Source organism: Leopardus geoffroyi, chromosome D3 (assembly GCF_018350155.1).
Source record: "Leopardus geoffroyi isolate Oge1 chromosome D3, O.geoffroyi_Oge1_pat1.0, whole genome shotgun sequence".
In the NCBI taxonomy this organism is placed as follows: domain Eukaryota; kingdom Metazoa; phylum Chordata; class Mammalia; order Carnivora; family Felidae; genus Leopardus; species Leopardus geoffroyi.
In genome coordinates, this window is record NC_059339.1 from 37,174,005 (window position 1) to 37,193,274 (window position 19,270).

At 38.9% G+C, this 19,270-nt stretch overlaps 1 protein-coding gene across 9 annotated transcripts in view; it reads right to left on the minus strand.

The window, feature by feature from the left end:
* ARHGAP28 (Rho GTPase activating protein 28) overlaps window positions 1–19,270 on the minus strand; it is a 228,510-nt gene that overhangs the window by 36,589 nt on the left and 172,651 nt on the right. For all 9 annotated transcript variants that reach the window (XM_045458487.1, XM_045458480.1, XM_045458482.1 and 6 more), the window contains 5 exons: window positions 11,213–11,297; window positions 8,950–9,092; window positions 5,966–6,131; window positions 5,773–5,864; window positions 3,379–3,456 (listed from right to left, as the gene is read on the minus strand). In XM_045458487.1, coding sequence (XP_045314443.1) covers window positions 3,379–3,456; window positions 5,773–5,864; window positions 5,966–6,131; window positions 8,950–9,092; window positions 11,213–11,297 — 564 coding nt within the window. The remainder of the gene's footprint in view (window positions 1–3,378; window positions 3,457–5,772; window positions 5,865–5,965; window positions 6,132–8,949; window positions 9,093–11,212; window positions 11,298–19,270) is intronic.

Below are 19,270 nucleotides of genomic sequence, written 5' to 3' on the forward strand. Positions count from 1 at the left end.
AGAACAGGCTCTATGACCAGACTCTTTAGATTTTCCTCCCAGTTCTACAACTGACTAATTCTAAGGCCTGTGCCCCACATTTCTGTGTAATAGGGATATTGAAATGACTTCACAGATTAAATCAGATCATACAACGTAAAGCTCAGGGGAGAGGGCCCGCCACACAGTAAGCACTCAATAAATGCTGGCTGTTCATAACTCCCCCCCTCCTGTTGGCCTGTAATAACCTTTAGTATTATTACTATGGGAAGCCCATGCATATGCAGTTATTTGGGTCATAGTATCTCTTCATCTTGTCTGGATGGCTAGTATAAAACAAAACTGAGAGAAAGAATGTCCTCTCTTCCTTCTGACTAAAGCAAACTGAGGGACATAGGGCCAGAGCTAACATTTCCACGGCGGTCCTAAACATGAAGCCATATAAACCAGGCGTTGGATTTAGTTTGCCAAAGACAGGAAGCATTTAAAGTTTAAAGAAGTCATGTTTTCTGTCCAGTGTTAATGAGAAAACTAGGCAAGGGTCAGATGCCACGTCCTGAAATCTGCTCTGAGCAAATATACAACCTGCTTCCATTTCAGAGGCTGTTTTATGAAAATGTAAATGACCCACCTTCAGCTTCAAAAACCAGATCAGGAAGGGAAACTAGCAGACCAAGTAACATAATTATGAAACACTGAGAGCAGCTAGTCACAAAAAAAGAGAACCTCGCATGTCAAACAGTCTGCCTTCTTCCATAAAATGTATTCCCTAGTGTTTGGCTCAAATTTCTGTCATTTTTGGAAAAGAAAATCATTGGAAACACCAAAGCATTAAATTGGTTCCAAATGATCTGAGGCCTCAAATACAGAAATGGGCTCCACTGCTGTGTTCCCTGTGCGGTCAAAGCTAGCAGCTGCCCCCCAGGGCTGTGTCCCTGTTCGTCTCACCAGGCCCTGAAAGCACAAACCTGGGCTGGATTGTTCATAACGATACGTTAGTGTTAGCATCATCCATTTGGCACAATTCGAGGATAATTATAATGGAGGGTTTTTTAATTGTCTTTCCCGAAGCACATTCCTAGAAAAACTAGTCTAACAGATGAACTTACAAAAGTAGTTTAAAGTTTGAACAAAGGAGAGAAATAAAGACCCCTTTAATATATCAAGTTACAATGTCTTTCTAACTACGATAGTCCCCTGTTTCTGTTCGCTGGCCCAGATTTCTTTCACATTGGTTTTCCTGGAGCTCAAACCATGAAAACATCTGGATTACATTTTCAGACTAATAAGAGATGGAAGAAATAGGCTGAAACTACATAAACCCGATTAGGGGAGAAAAGGGACTTTTCCCTAAATGTGGTTCAGGAATGCATGTGCCTATAAGAACACTCTTGAAGGGATTATTAGCCTCTGGCAAGCATTTTTCAGTCAAAGATTAGCTAAAGAAAAGTAACTTGTGCTATGGTGTTAAACTTCGTGCACACAACAGATGTTGTGTAAGGCTGACCTTTTGATTATTTTGAAAAAAAAATTTTAAATCATTTCCATTATGTTTTACACACACACACAGAGGCCAGGAAGAATGTGCAAATGCAGCTTCCCAATTATGGAGAGAGGTTTAGGGGAATGAATTCTAATTGTGTGTAGGAAATTTGTTTCCCTGACTTTCCTTTGGTTCTCTGACCCAACAGATATGACAACTTTCATTCTCTGATTCAGGGTACATATAAGAACCATACCCATCAGAACCTGAGACAAAAAGCAGACTCAATTTAGGAATAATAAACCATGGGGTACCTGGGTGGCTCAGTTGGTTAAGAATCTGGCTCTTGATTTCAGCTCAGGTCGTGATCTCCCAGTTTGCAAGATTGAGCCCCTTGTCGGGCTCTGCACTGACAGCACAGATCCTGCTTGGGACTCTCTCTCTTTCTCTCTCTATCTCTGTGTGTCCCTCCCCCGCTTGTGCTCTGTCTCTCTCTCTCTCAAAATAAATAAACATAAAAACAAAGAAAGAATAAATCTTGAGGAGTCATTAGGATTTTTCTTGCCCTTCAAATGACCTTGTGCCAGCACTTAGCAATCCCCATTCCCAGGGAGCTTACAACTCTCCAAAATACCCTAATCCCTTCTGCCACTGGCAAAGCGTGGTGCACTGCTCAGATCTCCCTTGCAAAACGAATTACCTGCACAAAATAATGCAGGTGACTCCCAGCCAACCGACTCCCCCCACAGTTAACACCAGCTCTTCTGCCTCATCCCCTTCTTCACAGGAAGCCCAGCAGTGGCCGAGTGCGGTGCGGAAGCTGGCATCTGGCCCCTCTGCCAGGTGGGGCAACAGGGAAGGACAGCATCGGCCCTGCATCTGGTCTGAGGCACGGCCTTCCCAGTCCTGCAGCAACTCTATGCCCAGAGAACCCTCTTCTACTCCTGACTCCACCTCAGAATCTTCCAACAGGCACAGCTTATTTATTTTCAGTTTCAACTGACAAAAACAGCTCATCACACCTCTAAATAAAAACTCTGAGATTTCTGATACAAATAGGATTGCCCAAACCATGTACCAAAATGAAGTAATGAAGAGATGCTCTTCTACCTCTACACACTGCAACCAAGTTAATTTTTCCCTCATCCTGAGACTTTTTTACTCAAGGACTGACTGTTTAAAACTGCTCAGGTTCTCATGTCTACCAGCCAGGGAGTGGTCTGAGAAGAGTGGGACTCCTTCCTGTGATGCACCCCCACCACCAGAGACTAAGTGGAAGGTCTTACTGGAAATTTATAAGAAAAGCTTTTCAGTGCTTCTTTCCATTATGGTACTTACTGTACAGTTTGCCACTATAGAGAAGCAATAAAGCAAAGCAAAAGGAATCATGTTACCTGGGTGGTTTCATATGGAGAAATTAACATCACCTTAAGTGGAACTGGGCTGAGTGACTATTCCGGTGGTGACCACCATTCCTACATATTCTTATAAGGACATTCATTAAAAGGAAAGCCAGAGAATGTTTCTCAGTTCAAAGCAACTGATAATGGCAACAGGGCTCACGTAACATTGGGTTGGTGAATTCCATGACTGAGAGGAACACAGCCAACTAAAATGTTTAACCCAGAAAACAATGCTGGGACATTTCAACTTTTCCAAACTAAAGAAAGATAAGCGGCAGTTTTTGATGGTGAATTGGTATGTTGTTTCGCTGTTGTTGGTTTTTTAGTGTTGTTGTTTTAATTTAAAAGGATATAAAACATTTAATCATAGGTATCCAGGAACACGAGGATCAAGTGGTCCTATCAACAACAACACAGCTACAACAACAACAGAGGACTTGCAACCTGGGGCCTGTGTGAACCAGGTCTAGCTGGCTTAGATCTCCAAATAGAAAGAGAGAAAACGTTCAGTACCTTGACTTTGGCGGTACATCCAGAAAGTCGAAAAATTCCTTCAGATTCCAGGCCTGATTCCTCAACTTTCTCAAAAAACTAGAAAGCAATGATATGTTATAAAAATAAATACCTCCATATAATTATAAACATCTGAAATAATAATGATGGTGACAACAATCAATAAATTACCATGCATATATATGTGACTGGTACTTGAATGTTTTGTTCAATGTTTACAACTGCCTCTGAAATCAACAGTAGCCTCCAATTTACAAACGAAGTGGAGACTGAGAACCTCCTGGGGGTTTCCCAAGACCACCTTCAAAAGTAATGGCTCTTGACCACTAAAGTAGGTGGCCACTTGCCCACTTTAAGATCTGACTACTCTATCTCTTTCTGCAGATGGACCAATAGGAAAGATTCTAAATTTGCTATTATCAGATGCAACAAGTTTAGCTGAGAGACTACAGGAATCCTACAAATATGACCAAGGAGGTAGAAACTGTAAAGGTTTATACCTCTCAGGAGTTCCCATGGCGATGATGATGATGATGCTGTTATAGTAATAATAATACCTAATGTTTATGGTGCACTTACTGTGTCAGATACCCCATTCTCAGAACTTTGCATCTATTAACTCATGTAATCCTCACACTGATCCTCTAAGGCAGGTGCTAACCATACCCCCAACCAACTGCTGAGGAGACTGAGGCATGGAAAGGGTAAAGGACTTGCCCCTATTCACACAACACAGGAGGACCCAGAGTCTCTGCTATTTTCCTTTCAAGAAATAATGGTGCCTGGAACTAAGGTAGTTCTTGTAGGGTATGGAGAGAAATGGATATTTAGGCCAAAGAAATATGTCCATAAAAAAAGACTCTCCCATAGGAGTAGACGAATAATACCTCTAGCTGTCTTCAATGAGGAACTCCTGACCACAGGGGGAGTAATAGCTAACATTTATTGAGTTGCTAACATGGTATAAATCCAGATTGAGTTGAACTAGCATTTATTGTGCACCTTCCATTTGCTAAGTTCTGTGCTAGGTTTTTGCATCTACACAATAATATAAATTCATGTGTTGAATCTTCTCAGTCTTAGATGTTTTACGTATTGTTTTCAAACTCTGTCCTTTACACACAAGACAGAAGTCATAATTCTATTTCGAGGAAGGAAAGAAAATCTTAGTGTGATCATGGACTTTGGCTGTGGGTGTACGCTGTGCTCCCTCTGACCCTTCCTCCTTGCTGGCTGTGTGTTCAAGGGCAAGGTAGCTTATCCTTTTGTTCCTTGGTGGCCTCAGCAGTAGAAAACACAGTCCCCTCTGGCTGCTCGCTGCTGACTCCCCACGCTAGGATATGGATGGTACCCACGCAGGAGAGGTGCCCTACAGATGCCCCCGTGCACACTGGCATATCACCAGCACCCTTTAGCTCTCTCTCATCATCATCCCCCGTCTTCATCAGCAGCAATCAATCAATCAATCACCTGACTTCAGGAGTAGCTCAATCTGAGGCACTGGCAACAAAGTTCAGAGAGAACACAATAAACGGACATAGCATTGTTATGGTGAATAAGATAAGTGTTATGCTTCTTCAGTCAATTATTTTCCTATATTACTTAAAAACTCAATTTTTTAAGTTTTTGCAACAAGATCTGTGTTTAGGGCTTGGAATTTTAAATGTGCCACTGGATGTCACTGTTGAATAAATGCACACTTGGGTAAACCCAAGTAAATTGTTGGCTATAAAACACATGACTTAAATCAGGTATTGAGCAATCATGGTCTCAGAGATATTGGCAGATGACAGTTCAGATAATATCATTTTTCAAAACTCCCTTCCACCAAACTTCTTCTTTGTCTAAATATACCCTATCTCCCTAGTGATACCTGAAAAACCACCAGACGAGCTGATTTTTAGGCTTTATTAAGCTTTGTTTGGTGAATTCATTTAAATGATTACACATACATATTTAAAAACAGCCATCCTGTGAGATAGCTCAGCAAATACTTGTATAATTAGTCAATGTAATAGCTGATAATTAATGGTCACCTTATATTCTAGAGACAATAATCAAATACTAACATATAACACAGACAAGTAACCTTTAGAAACTACTGGAGAAAACATAACAGAAGGAAGCCATGTACAGAGTATCTGTGTCCATCACCTGATGCTTTAAGGTCAGACAGTGTCACAGGCTCCACAAGTTCACAGCAAGGCAAAGTGGCCCCAGTGCTGTGGGGATGTTATGGGGGTGAATAAGCAAAGCTGAAAATCACCAAGGGCCTGAGGTTTAAGAGGGCTTTAGTGTCTCTAAATCTAAAAGAAAACTCATCAGCGGGTTTCCAGATACCAAGCTGCCAGCATGAGGCTCTATCCTTTCCCCATTCATTTACATTCCACTCACTTTTTGCAACACCAGGGGAACCTTCACTCCAGGATCCTTCTTTCGGTCATTGTCCAGCAGGACTGTGAGCGGAACTCCAAAAATCCCAGTGTCTTCATTGTAAAATGGGCAAGAAAGAAAGAAAAAAGAATCAGAAAAGCGCTTATTCCAGTGCGCCAAAGAGTTAAAATCAGAAGAAACCTGTCTTAACTACCTCGTCCTTTTACTCTCTCAGTTTTGTTTCTTTTCAGTTGGATTCCAAAGGCATCAAAAAAGGCGGTCAGTTCAATCAGAGACAGATGGCGGATCTTCTTCATATCTTCAGAAGACAGGTCTCCTGCTTCAGTTAGACCGAATCTGGTTTTCTGGACAATAAATTTCTACAATACATATGGAGGATATTTATTTTTTTATGGCAAAGGAAAAGTATCATCCCTTCATTTAAATGTCACCTGGGCATCCTAAATCTGTATAGCAAAACATGCTACTTGTAAGAAATCTGTGAGGAGCAAGCTGTGTCATAGAAAGATTATGAATGGTTTTTAGAACATTTGCAGAACGCTCTTGTGCTACATTAGGAACAAAACAGTGGACTGAAGTGTACTACAACATTATCATCACAACCGTGAAAACTTGTTTCTTCGAAGAGACATCCTCTGTTGTCAAATGATGTCCCAGGCACCATGTGGAATGTACCTACCACGGGCACATGTGACCCAGGAATATAAGGCACAACAGCTAAGTGCTCCCAGAAGAGCTTTTGATGTATCTTTTTGGGGGTGGGGGACCATCAGTCCTTTCATCAGATACAATCTGTTTTCTTCTACAAACTCTAAAAGACGAACGAATCTCCCCACTGAATCTCACTGCACATGCCTGCTGAGACAGCAGTTACTCTACCTTGAAAATCAAATGGAGAGGACTCCAAATATTCCTAAAAAGGAAAAGTACATAGAAAGTGCCAAATAATCCTCCTATAAGTTTTGAGACAATGATATTGCTATATTCTCTATTTCCACAATAGGAAACAAAATACAGCAAAATGAAAACAAAAAGTCTTTGACAATCCAAAAATACTTGTGAAGACTAACAAGTAAGACCTTTTAAAGGAGAGATTGTTCTCCTATAATAACCACAAGTATGCTTTGTTCTCAAAAAACCTGCTATTGAAACAAATGCTAAAGTAGAAAAATCCCAGTTATTTCAATTACAAATCTTTGTACGTTCTCCATAGGGGCTCCCTCAATTAGAGCTTTCTTGAGGTTTTTAAACCAGCCACTCATTCATTCATTTGTTCATTCAGTCAACAACTGTTCTGTGGAACCTCAAGTATTTTAAAATTAAAACAACAAAATGCAGAATGTGGTTTGGGGCAACCTTGTCCTATAAAAGCTGAGCTGTTTTACCTTCTTTCTGAGACCAAGGCCCCACATAACGGTAATATACAGCAACAACAATAGAGACAAGAACTGCAATTATTCATGGAGTAATTACCACTTGCTAAATCCCACGCAAAGTTCTTCATCAGAGACTGACCTGCACCCCAGATGACCCAAATCTCAGAAGGCGACAGACAGCCTGGATGAGGGAACTGGGGACCAGCATCCTCTCTTGGATGACTCTCCCTAAAGATTGGGAGGGATGCCCCTGAAACCAGAGTCCCACTGGATTTCCTTTTTGCCCCAGAATACTCTCATGCCCTACCAACATGGAAACTGCTTAGGGACCAGGAGGGGCTTTGGAGTTTGACACATGGAGGTTTAAATCCTGTTTCTACCTCCTATTTGTTGACGGGCTTTGGATATATTTCTTAACTTCTTTGGGCCTCAGTTTTTTTTTCTTTTTTAATGTTTTTTTCATTTTTGAGAGACAGTGTGAGCGGGGGAGGGGCAGAGAGAGGGAGACACAGAATCTGAAGCAGGCTCCAGGCTCTGAGCTGTCAGCACAGAGCTCGACACAGGGCTTGAACTCATGGACTGTGAGATCATGACCTGAGCTGAAGTCACACACTTAATCATCCCATGGGCCACCCAGGACCCCATGGGCCTCAGTTTTCTCAGCTGTAAAATGGGAGCAGTCACAGGGTGATTACAAGAGGATACCTAATGCAGCATCAAGCTGGTAGAAGGCACTCAGTGAGTCTTACAGTTCTTGCTCTGCCCTCCTGCTCCCCTCCATCATGGGGAGGTTGTCTGGGAACGGTCTCTAGGCTACCTAGGCAAAGACTGCCAGTTTTTATATGACCCATTCCTTTAGCCATGAAACTGCTTGAGCCCTGCTCATCATGCCTCCAGCTCTCATCAGCATAGAATATTCAGGGTTCTACATCATGAATGCTTCACAAATGCATTTATCAAGTAGCCAATAGATCAATGTAACATATTTCTTATAGTGGGCTTTTAAGATAGAATATCCTGGAGATATATATACATACATACTGAGGCTTTCAGGATAATGAAGTCTATAGCTCTACTTGCCTATTCCATAATAATAATATAAACTCTTGAGTCTATATTTGATGAATTTTTAGTACCTGTCCCATTAAGTGCTCACTTCTTCTTCTTTTTTTTTTTTTTTTTTTAATTTTTTTTTTTTTCAACGTTTATTTATTTTTGGGACAGAGAGAGACAGAGCATGAACGGGGGAGGGGCAGAGAGAGAGGGAGACACAGAATCGGAAACAGGCTCCAGGCTCTGAGCCATCAGCCCAGAGCCCGACGCGGGGCTCGAACTCCCGGACCGCGAGATCGTGACCTGGCTGAAGTCGGACGCTTAACCGACTGCGCCACCCAGGCGCCCCTGGTGCTCACTTCTTATTGTAATGACTGTGACTTTGCAGTACCCCCTTCTGATATGTGGCTTCTAGAGGCACAACTAGGTATACAGTTAGAATCTGCACTAACCTATAAGTAAAGTAAGGATATAAAGTGCATGAAAGCACACAAGCCAGGAAATCCTATTTCTTCTATAAAACAGTATTCAAGCGTATACCCTCACAACTCTTCCTCAACCTAGTCCTGTTAGGCAGGCTGTGCACTGCACAATAAATGGTGCCCTGGTGTTATGCAACACCGATGCCTGACCTTTCCTCTACACACAGATGTGGGTTTTGTTTTGTTTTGTTTTGTTTTAAATACTAGTTTGTCCCATGGAAAAGTTACAGGAAGTTACTGGAATAATCATGAAAGGCTTTACATACAGTTAAGGTGAAGTCCTCTTTCTTAAATTCGGACTTCTTAAATTTGTTTCTTTTTGGAATCTCTGTAACCATTTCTGAATAAGATACTTCGAAGGACAGCTCTTCAGTTTCTGGTGGAATGTTCTTTTCCAGATAAACATCATCTAAAAAAAAGATGCATAATATTTTATAAGTCACTTAATCAATTACAATCATTTCCTGTAAAGTAAGTACAAAATATTTATAAGTTAACTTATAGGCATGTCAGAATGTTTCCATCCAAGAAAGCATCAGACTCACTCAGAGGATTTCAGTTAAAGGATAATGTGGGGTCATCAGATTTCCATATGAATGAATTTCTATAATCATTATCCAAACAAACTTTCTATTTCATCTCATGTTTTTAATCTTACTTTTTACATCTCATGAAAGGCACTAGAGGATTACTAGAGGAAAGCCCACAAATGAGGTAGATCTATGTTACCATGATATTACAGTTAAGTCCACCTAAACCCAATGTTGCCGCTACTGGGGAAGCAGAAGCTTAAGGCAGAAGGAGGAAGGGCAGAGACCCCACTACACTTCCTGCCTAAATTCATTTCTCTTATTGTTTTTCCCAAACTATGGGATTTTTGTCTCCTAAGATGTGTTCAAATTAAATTTGGACTTCACTGCTAGGTTTGTTCTGGTAAATTAATCCAAATTCTTAGGATTTGATTTGGTTACCTGACCTTGTGTGCTGTTTATTAAGAAACAGCCCAATGGGTATAATGTCCCACATAAATATTTTCCTTGAGGTAGTTTGGAATGTAAGACAATAGATTCCTTGACCAAAAACAAGTGAATCCAGAAATCATCTGAGTAACCCTAAACTCTAATTTCTGACTAAGATTTTGGCTTGCCATTTTTTTTTTTCATTGCTTGGAAAAATTGTTCACATGCAATGAAAGACCAATTTGATTACAAAAAAGAGAACTCATCTTTTCTACCCTCTTCTATAGACAGTGACCAAAGGACAAGGAACAACAATGAAAAGAAATAAGAGAAGACCTAAAGAATCTTATATTAAAACTTAAATGGGAAAATTTGCAAATCAACAGTCTGTAAAGTTCTGAACTGAAATACTGATTAGTATTAGTATTTTTTTTTGTATTTTTAAAAAAAAAAATTTTTTTTTTAACGTTTTATTTATTTTTGAGACAGAGAGAGACAGAGCATGAATGGGGGAGGGGCAGAGAGAGAGGGAGACACAGAATCGGAAGCAGGCTCCAGGCTCTGAGCCATCAGCCCAGAGCCCGACGCGGGGCTCGAACTCACGGACCGTGAGATCGTGACCTGAGCTGAAGTCGGACGCTTAACCGACTGAGCCACCCAGGCGCCCCAGTATTAGTATTTTTGATTAAAAATACAATAAATGGATGCAGTAAAAACTTAGGAAATGGCAAAGGGGGAGTTTTGATGTTCACTCCTCATACAGAGGCTTGCATTTAAAGTGGAAGAAGATGAATTGTTAAATAATACTCTAACTTCTTATAGCTCTATACATAGATTTTTTTGGAGAGTGGTGATTACAGTTCTCCAAACCAACAAACCACCCCCAGTAGACTTTTATCTCTTAGAGGTGTAATTTGAACTGAATAACAAACATCAGAACATTTTCATCACCCCAACTCATTTGAATTTAGAAGTTAATGCTGAAAGTATGAAGCTCTGTTGTATATAAGAAGAGGCACATATTTAAGGAAAGGTTCAAGGACTCACCAGAGTAGGGTCTTGAAGGAGCCTACTTCCTATAAGGAGGATTTCGGATTCCATACTGAGCCCCTGGAGCATGCCCAATGCTCAAGTGGAAGAGGCCCAGTTAAAAGCTAAGCCTGTAACGTCGTAGGTTATAAGCTTCTCTGGTGCTGCTTACACTTGAGCGTAAGTAGAGATTTCTGGAAGTGTCCTACTTCCTGGACCACTTGTAACTATTAAGCAGATCCAGATTACTTGTGAAAGAGACCTCAAATCAAAGACACTACCCAAGTGAGTACTTTCTAAATGATGTGATGGTGGTGAAGGAGAAAAAGATTCTGCTTCCAATTTGGCTCAATTAATTTTGTCTGGTGTGACAGAATGGGGTGTTTGGAGCTGGCAGGGAGTGAGTGCTAGAGTGACAGAATCAAAATGGGAAGAAAAACACACACTCTGCCTTGACAACGTTACTGGTAACTGTGCTGAGTGCCAGAACAAAAGCAAGAAGACACAGCTTAAGTTCAATAGAGAAGGAGGTGTTGCTCACCACTCACTGCATTCTGAACTGACTGTCCAGGGTCTGGAGATCCATTGGAATGAACTGGTAGAGCTGGAATGGTCTCAAGTATAGACTGTGAAACAAGGGAAGATGAACACAAGACATTATATCATGTAAGTACGGACTGCCTCACATGTCAATCTGATTTATGTTCTGCAGTTTACAAAAGTTCTTTTCACACCAAGCAATTCTTGATTTCATACAGGGCCTGCACCTGATTTCTGCTCCTTTGTTCAATCCAGAGCCATACAGCTCACACAGGCTTCTCAAAGGAGAGCTGTGTCAACGTCAAAATAACTGTGTCTTCTTAGCTCTGGAGAATTTGCTGTTCATACCCTTCCTAAGATGTAGAAATTACAATGCTTGATATCACACAGTTTGACAATTACAGTATTTGTTATTTTTGGTGCAGTAGCCACACATTTTAGGCTTAAATTCCAGGTGATGGGGGCACCTAGACAGCTCAGTCAGTTAAGCATCTGAATTAGGCTTAGGTCATGATCTTACGGTTCGTAAGTTCGAGCCCTGCATAGGGCTCCACACTGACAGCGTGGCAGTGTGGAGCCTGCCTGGGATTCTCTCTCTCTCCTTCTCTCTCTCTGCCCCTTCCCCACTTGCATGCATACTCTTTCTCTCTTTCTCTCTCTCTCAAAATAAATAAATAAACTTAAAAAAAGAATTCTAGGTGATGATGTAGCTACATGGCTAATGGAAAGGACCCTAGGGCCACACTGCTGGAATTCTAATCCAGGCTCCCCCACTTGTTGTGCGACCTTGAGCAAGTCACTTAGGTTCTCTGTTGGTAGAATATTCAAAGAGTTATTATGAATTTCACATGACTTGTCCTGTATAAATTACATCAAATAATATCTGATACACACTGAGCACCATATGGGGGTTGGCTACTGTTGATGATTAACATATTAATTCCTTCATGACAAAAGAAAGAGTGATAATAACTACCAAAAGCCTAAGTATGCTCTTCTAGTCCAGCTTCTAATTTGCTAGTTTCTTCACTGAGATCCTGTCAAAGCATTGCCCTCCCCTGCAATATTGTCAGAAGTTGAGTATCTTTGTAAAGCAAGTCAATTGCTCAAGTCTGGAAGGGTACTAGTAAAAAAAAAATTACACACAAATCTATCATTTCTGCCAATATAGATTTGAATGTGGGAGTTATTATCTATGAATGTGTGTGACGATGAAAATCTGCTATTCAATCAGCAATCTTTTCAATATAAAGTCTGTTCATTTTTTCCACAGAGCCTGATGTTATTTCTTTTATTCTCATATTTATTTAGCAATTACTGAACACCTGCTTCATGAAAGATCCTTTATCATGTGCTACAAATTACACAAGGAAAGTCTCAATTTTTGAGCCTTGTGTGTTCTTTTTCCTATTTTATTTCAAAGGAGATTACACACTTGTAATTGTGTAAAAATCATGTAAAGACATGGCCAATTATTAAAACATGGATGCCCAATTACTGGAACTGGTAGGAGAATGAAAAGACATAAAAAGGTCTAAAGCCACACAATTTACTGCCAATCAGATTTCTGGTGGCTCTAAAAACCAATCTGTACACTAAAATCCTTAAAATGATATGGACCACTTTTCAGTGGTCTTCTGAAGTTTTCAAAAAAAAAAAAAACTTTCTCAAACTTTTAAATGACTCACCTATGGTAGACAACAGTCTTGAAAATGGAGAGGCATTTATTTACAGTCTGAAACTGATGGTTTGGGATGTTTAGACCCTAGTAGATGCCAACTTCTTAATCTGTGAAGTGGAGAAGTGTCCACCTGCTGAGTTGGTTTACTTGGCCTATAGCCAACCTACTGGACTGAAGGCATGCATGCCCTTTGTAATGTAAACTATTCTGGGACTATCTTGGGGGAGGCAGAAGTTTAAACTGTGATCCCTGCTCTCGAGCTATTCATAACGAGGAGTAGAGAGTAACATTTATGGAACATTATTGAAAAACGGTCAACCTGCTGTTAAGAGCTAATTTCTTCTACAACACAACTGTGTGTTTACTGGAGGGCAATGGAGAAGGAAGAGGTGCAGCCTGGAAGGGTTTCACCCAGAGGTGCGTAAACTGGAACTGGAATTCAAAGCTTGATGGAGAGGACTTACAGAGCCAGAGGAGGCTGGCACAGGCATTCAGACCCGAAATAAAGTTAGAAAGTTCAGGTATGGAAATACCTGAAACATTTCAGCTACCAACCAGAAGAGACTGGTTTACCAGGAGTTGAGGCAAGGTATTATAAAAACCTGAGAAATAAATTACTCAAGACAGTCAACTACAATTACGGAAGGCTCAGAAAGCCAGGCAGAGGATCTGAGACTCTCATAAGGGTTAAACCAAAACAGAACAGAACAAACAAAAGAACATTTAACACAATTCCCCATGTTAAAGCAGGGGAATGACATGGTAAGAATGAAAAAGGAAGATAAATCTGCCAGTGAATGGACCTTGAGTTCTGAAGTAGGTTGAGTGAAAAGGCTAGGTGCTCTGTATTTATTTATAGTTTTAAAACATCCATTCACCCATTAAACACACTAACACTAGCATCATTTTAAAATTTTTCCTAGTTATTTTAATATATTTCAAATGTTAATGCTATTCCTATTTAAAACACACTTCCTCTGCTTGTCGATAACAGATCCTACCATTTCCCTATGTGCCTGACCACAAGAGGGTGGGCTTCAATGGTAAGGAAAAGCAACATTTTCCAGCCAGTGAAGCTTGCTCTGCTGTCCAAATCATGTGGCACTGGGATTGGAGAGTATAACTTATGGGGGATAATGATTTTTCAATTCCAACCTGTGAAAGGTTGGCACTACCACTGGAGTTCTTTCAAAACTAGACTTTGACTATATGATATTTCCTTCACATTACAGAAACACCATACCAAACATTTTCCATGTTCATTACTTACAGGAGCTGTTTCTGACCTTCCAGACTGGCTGTTTCCTTTTTTCTCAAGGTTTGAGTGTGTGTGTTATAACTCTATGTATACAAGTTGCCTTGAATCAATACAGGTAATAAGGTTCCCCTTCCTCTTCTGCACCTGAGATCAGAACTGATAAATCTACATCTTACTAAATTCTCCAGAACTACTCTTTTTTTTTTTTGAGATTGAAGTGTAATTAACATACAGTGTTATATTGGTTTCAGGTGTCCAATATAACGATTCAATACTTATATACATTTCTCAGTCCTTGTCGAAGTTAAGTGTACTCTTCATCCCCTTTATCTATTTCACTCATCCCCCTGCACCTCCCCTCTGCAACCCCAGTTTGTTTTCTGTACTTAAGAGTCTGGTTTTTTGTCTCTATTTTGTTCATTTGTTTTGTTTCTAAAATTCCACAGATGACTGAAATCATATGGTATCTGTCTTTCTCTGTCTGACTTATTTCACTTAGCATTATATCCTATAGGCCCACCCATGTTGTTGCAAATGGCAAGATCTCATTCTTCTTTATGGCAGAGTAACATTCCATTGTATACATATATACTGCATCTTCTTTATCCATTCAGCTATTAATGAACACTTGGGTTGGCTCCATATCTCAGCTATTGTAAATAATTCTGCAAACACAGGGGTGCGTATATCTTTTTGAATTATTTTTTTCTCTTTGGGTAAATACTCAGTACCCTAGAGATAAACTTAAATAAGTCACATTCACTGACAAATATGCAATCAATTTTAAAATGAAACATATAATAATAATTATAAAATCTATCCAAATGCGAATTTAAAGGCATTCCAATGATATCTTAGATTAAAAATTAAATCACATGTGAAATTACAAGCTAAATGTTAGACAATAAGAACAATAAATTCCAAAAATCAATGATAAAAGCTAAAATATTATTCAGAGATTAATTCTTGGCCTTAAATGCAAATAAGAAAGATCAAAAATAAGTGTTTATAATCCAAGAGACTAGAAAAAATTATACAAGACCAAGAATGAATGAAAAAATAAAGATTAAATAAATTAACACAACAGAAAAAGTAGGCTTCAATAAAAAAGACAGTCTTTTTAGCACATAGTGTTGGGAAAACTGGACAGCAACATGCAGAAGAATGAACCTGGACCACTTTCTTACACCATATACAAAAATAAACTTAAAATGGATGAAAGACCTAAATGTAAGACAGGAAGCCAATGAAACCCTAGAGGAGAAAACAGGCAACAACCTCTTTGACCTTGACCACAGAAAATTCTTATTAGACATATCTCCCAAGGTAGGGGAAACAAAAGCAAAAATGAACTATCATCAAGATAAAAAGCTGCACAGAGAAGGAAACAATCAACAAAACTAAAAGGCACCTGACAGAATGAGAGAAGATTATTGGCAAATGACACATCAGATAAAGGGTTAGTATAAAAAATCTATAAAGAACTTATCAAACTCAACACCCAAAAACCAAAAAATCCAGTGAAGAAATGGGCAAAAGACAAGAACAGACACTTTTCCAAAGAAGATATCCAGATGGCCAATAGACACATGAAAAGATGCTCAACGTCACTCATTATTAGGGAAATATAAATCAAACCACAATGAAATACAACCTCACACCTGTCAGAATGGGTAAAATTAACAGCTCAGGAAACAAGAGATGTTGGTGAGGATGTGAGAAAAGGGGAACACTTTTGCACTGCTGGTGGGAATGCAAACTGGTGCAGCCATTCTGGAAATAACTATGGAGATTCCTTTTTTTGAGAACAGAGCTACCCTACGACCGCAACTGCACTGCTACATATTTATCCAAAGGATACAAAAATGCTGATTCAAGGGGCACATTCAGGGGAGCCTGGGTGGCTCAGTCAGTTAAGCATCTGACTTTGGCTCAGGTCATGATCTCACAGTTGGTGGGTTCGAGCCCCACCTCAAGCTCTGTGTTGACAGCTCAGAGCCTGGAACCTGCTTTAGATTCTGTGTCTCCCTCTCTCTCCCTGCTCCACCCCCACTTGTACTCTATGTCTTTCTCTCTCAAAAATGAATAAAATATTTAAAAAATTAAAAAATAAACAAAGGGGCACACGTACCCCAATGCTTATAGCAATGCTATCCACAATAGCCAAATTATGGAAGAAGCCCAAATGTCCATCAACCAATGAATGGATAAAGAAGATGTGGTATATACATGCAATGGAATATTATTCAGTGACTAAAAAGAATGAATTTTTGCCATTTGCAACAATGTGGATGAATCTAGAATGTATTATGTTATGCAAAATCAGTCAGAGGAAAAGAAATACCATTGATTTCACTCATTTGTGGAATTTAAGAAACAAAACAGATGAATACAGGGGAAGGGAAAGAAAAGATAAAAACAGAGAGGGAGGCAAACCCTAAGAGACTCTTATATACAGAGAAAAAAACTGAGGGCTGCTGGAGGGGAGTTGGGTGGGGAGGAATAGGCTAAATGGGTAATGGGCATTAAAGAGGGCACTTGTTGGGATGAGTACTGGGTGTTACATGTAAGTGAAGAATCACTAAATTCTACTCCTAAAACCATTATTACACTGTATGTTAACTAACTTGGATGTAAATAAAAATATAAAAAAATAATTAGAAAAGAAAAAGTAGGCTTCCTCAATTAAAGGAAGTGATTTCTTAAAAAATATTGCTGATACAGACAACAATTTACATTCTAATTGGGATAAAAGACATAAATATTAGAAATAAAAAAAGGGCAAATAGCTACCTCGCAGAAAATTTAGAAAGTATATGCCTAAATAAATATGTGTATATATTTGTATACATGTGTGTACACACACTCAAACATCTACATATATTAAAATGATAAATAAATTGGATATTTTGCTAGAACAAACATACATTACCAAAACTCATACCAGTTGGAATATAAAGGAATATAACTTCAAAACCATATCCATTGAAAAAGTAAAGCACTATATCTACATTGATGCCAGACCTTGGAGGTTTCATAAACAAATTACAATACAACTTTATATATAATAGCTTTTATAGATTATATATTTACACCAAAATTTAATATATGGCTCCAAAATACTGAAAAAAAAAACAAAAAACAAGCTTCTTAACACTTTCATACCAAGGTCACTATAACTCTGTAACAATGAAAAGAAATTATATATATATATATATATACACACACACACACACACACACACACACACACACACACACACATAGGCTAATCCCATTTATTAGAACAGTAGTTAAAAAGGCTAAAATTGGGGTGCCTGGGTGGCTCAGTTGGTTCAGCATCTGACTTTGGCTCAGGTCATGATCTCACGGTCCATGAGTTTGAACCCCGCGTCAGGCTCTGTGCTGGAGCCTGCTTCGTATTCTGTGTCTTCCTCTTCCTGTACCTCTCCTCTGCTAACGTTCTATGTCTCTCTCAAAAACGAATAAACATTAAAAAAATGTTTTTAATGCTAAAATAGTAGTAAATGATATATTCTGCATTGTAATAAAAGAATAATGTAACACAATAAGTAGGGTTCATTTTTATCAACAAAATTATAGTTCAATATTAGAAAGACATCAATAGAATTTCCTTAAGTAATTGCTTAAAGATGAAAAATATATTCATTTTAATAGATGATGAGCAATTATTTTATATAATTCAACCTCCATTTCTAATAAAAACAACTAGAAGTCTCAGAAACCTAGAACAAATAATATTCTACTTAACAATGAAACTTAATAGAATTCATGAGAAAATCAAGAACTTATTCAAAGATTCCCATAATTATTATTCAATATAATCAGTGATTGTGATCAGTCCAATTAAACAGGGAAAAGAAATAAAATGACTAGGGATGCCTGGGTGGCTCAGTCAGTTAAGCCTCTCTTCTGACTTCGGCTCAGGTCATGATCTCATCATTTGTGAGTTTGAGCCCCACATCAGGCTCTCCACTCTCAGCACAGAGCCTGCTTCAAATCCTGTCTCCCCATCTCTCTGCCTCTTCCTCATTCGCTCTCTCTTAAAAATAAAAATAAACATTAAACATTTTTTTAAAAAACGACTATTTTAAAGATTGAGTAAAGAAAACTTTCACTATTTCAGATGATATCTATAAATTATAAAATCAAATGAAAAGTTCTTAGAAGAAGAATTTTCAGAAAGGAAGCTATAAAATATACTCTCGTGAGAAATCCAAAAATTTACTTCCCTTACAGTGCCGCAAAAACAAACTAGAAGGTATCATAAAAAAAATCTACCATTAAAATATCAATGAAAACTATTAAGTTCCTAAGTAATTAATCAATAAAAAATGTATAAGAAAGAATATTATGAACTTTTATTGAAGAACAGAAAACATAAATAAGTGGAAAGACAATTACTATTTCTCAGTGGGAAGAGTCAGTATTTTAAAATGTGAATTTTCTCCCCAACATTAATCTTTAAATTCAATAAAATTCTTAGTGAAGTCCTAACAACATTTATTTAATGGCTAGTTATAGAGTCATCCTAAGCTCATTTGGAAGTAAAAATTCCTGAGAAGAAAGAAAATTTTGATCCAGAACAAGGGTGAACACACCCCAACAGACATCAAAAACAAACCACAGAGTCATAGTAATTAAGATAGACCCCATTCGGGGCGCCTGGGTGGCGCAGTCGGTTGGGCGTCCGACTTCAGCCAGGTCACGATCTCGCGGTCCGTGGGTTCGAGCCCCGTGTCGGGCTCTGGGCTGATGGCTCAGAGCCTGGAGCTTGTTTCAGATTCTGTGTCTCCCTCTCTCTCTGCCCCTCCCCCGTTCATGCTCTGTCTCTCTCTGTCCCAAAAATAAATAAACGTTGAAAAAAAAAATTTTTTTTTAAATTAAAAAAAAAAAAAAATGACCCCATACATACAGAGGTTTCGATTATCATAAAATAACATTTCTAATGTACATAAAAGATGAAAGATTGAAAAAAAATTGATCAAGCCAAGCTTATCCTTTTGGAAAAGACCAAGTTAGGCTATCTGCTTTATACCATTTCACAACGTAAACTCCAAGAGCAAGCTGTTGGGGCCCTCTGAAGTCTTGAAGATGACA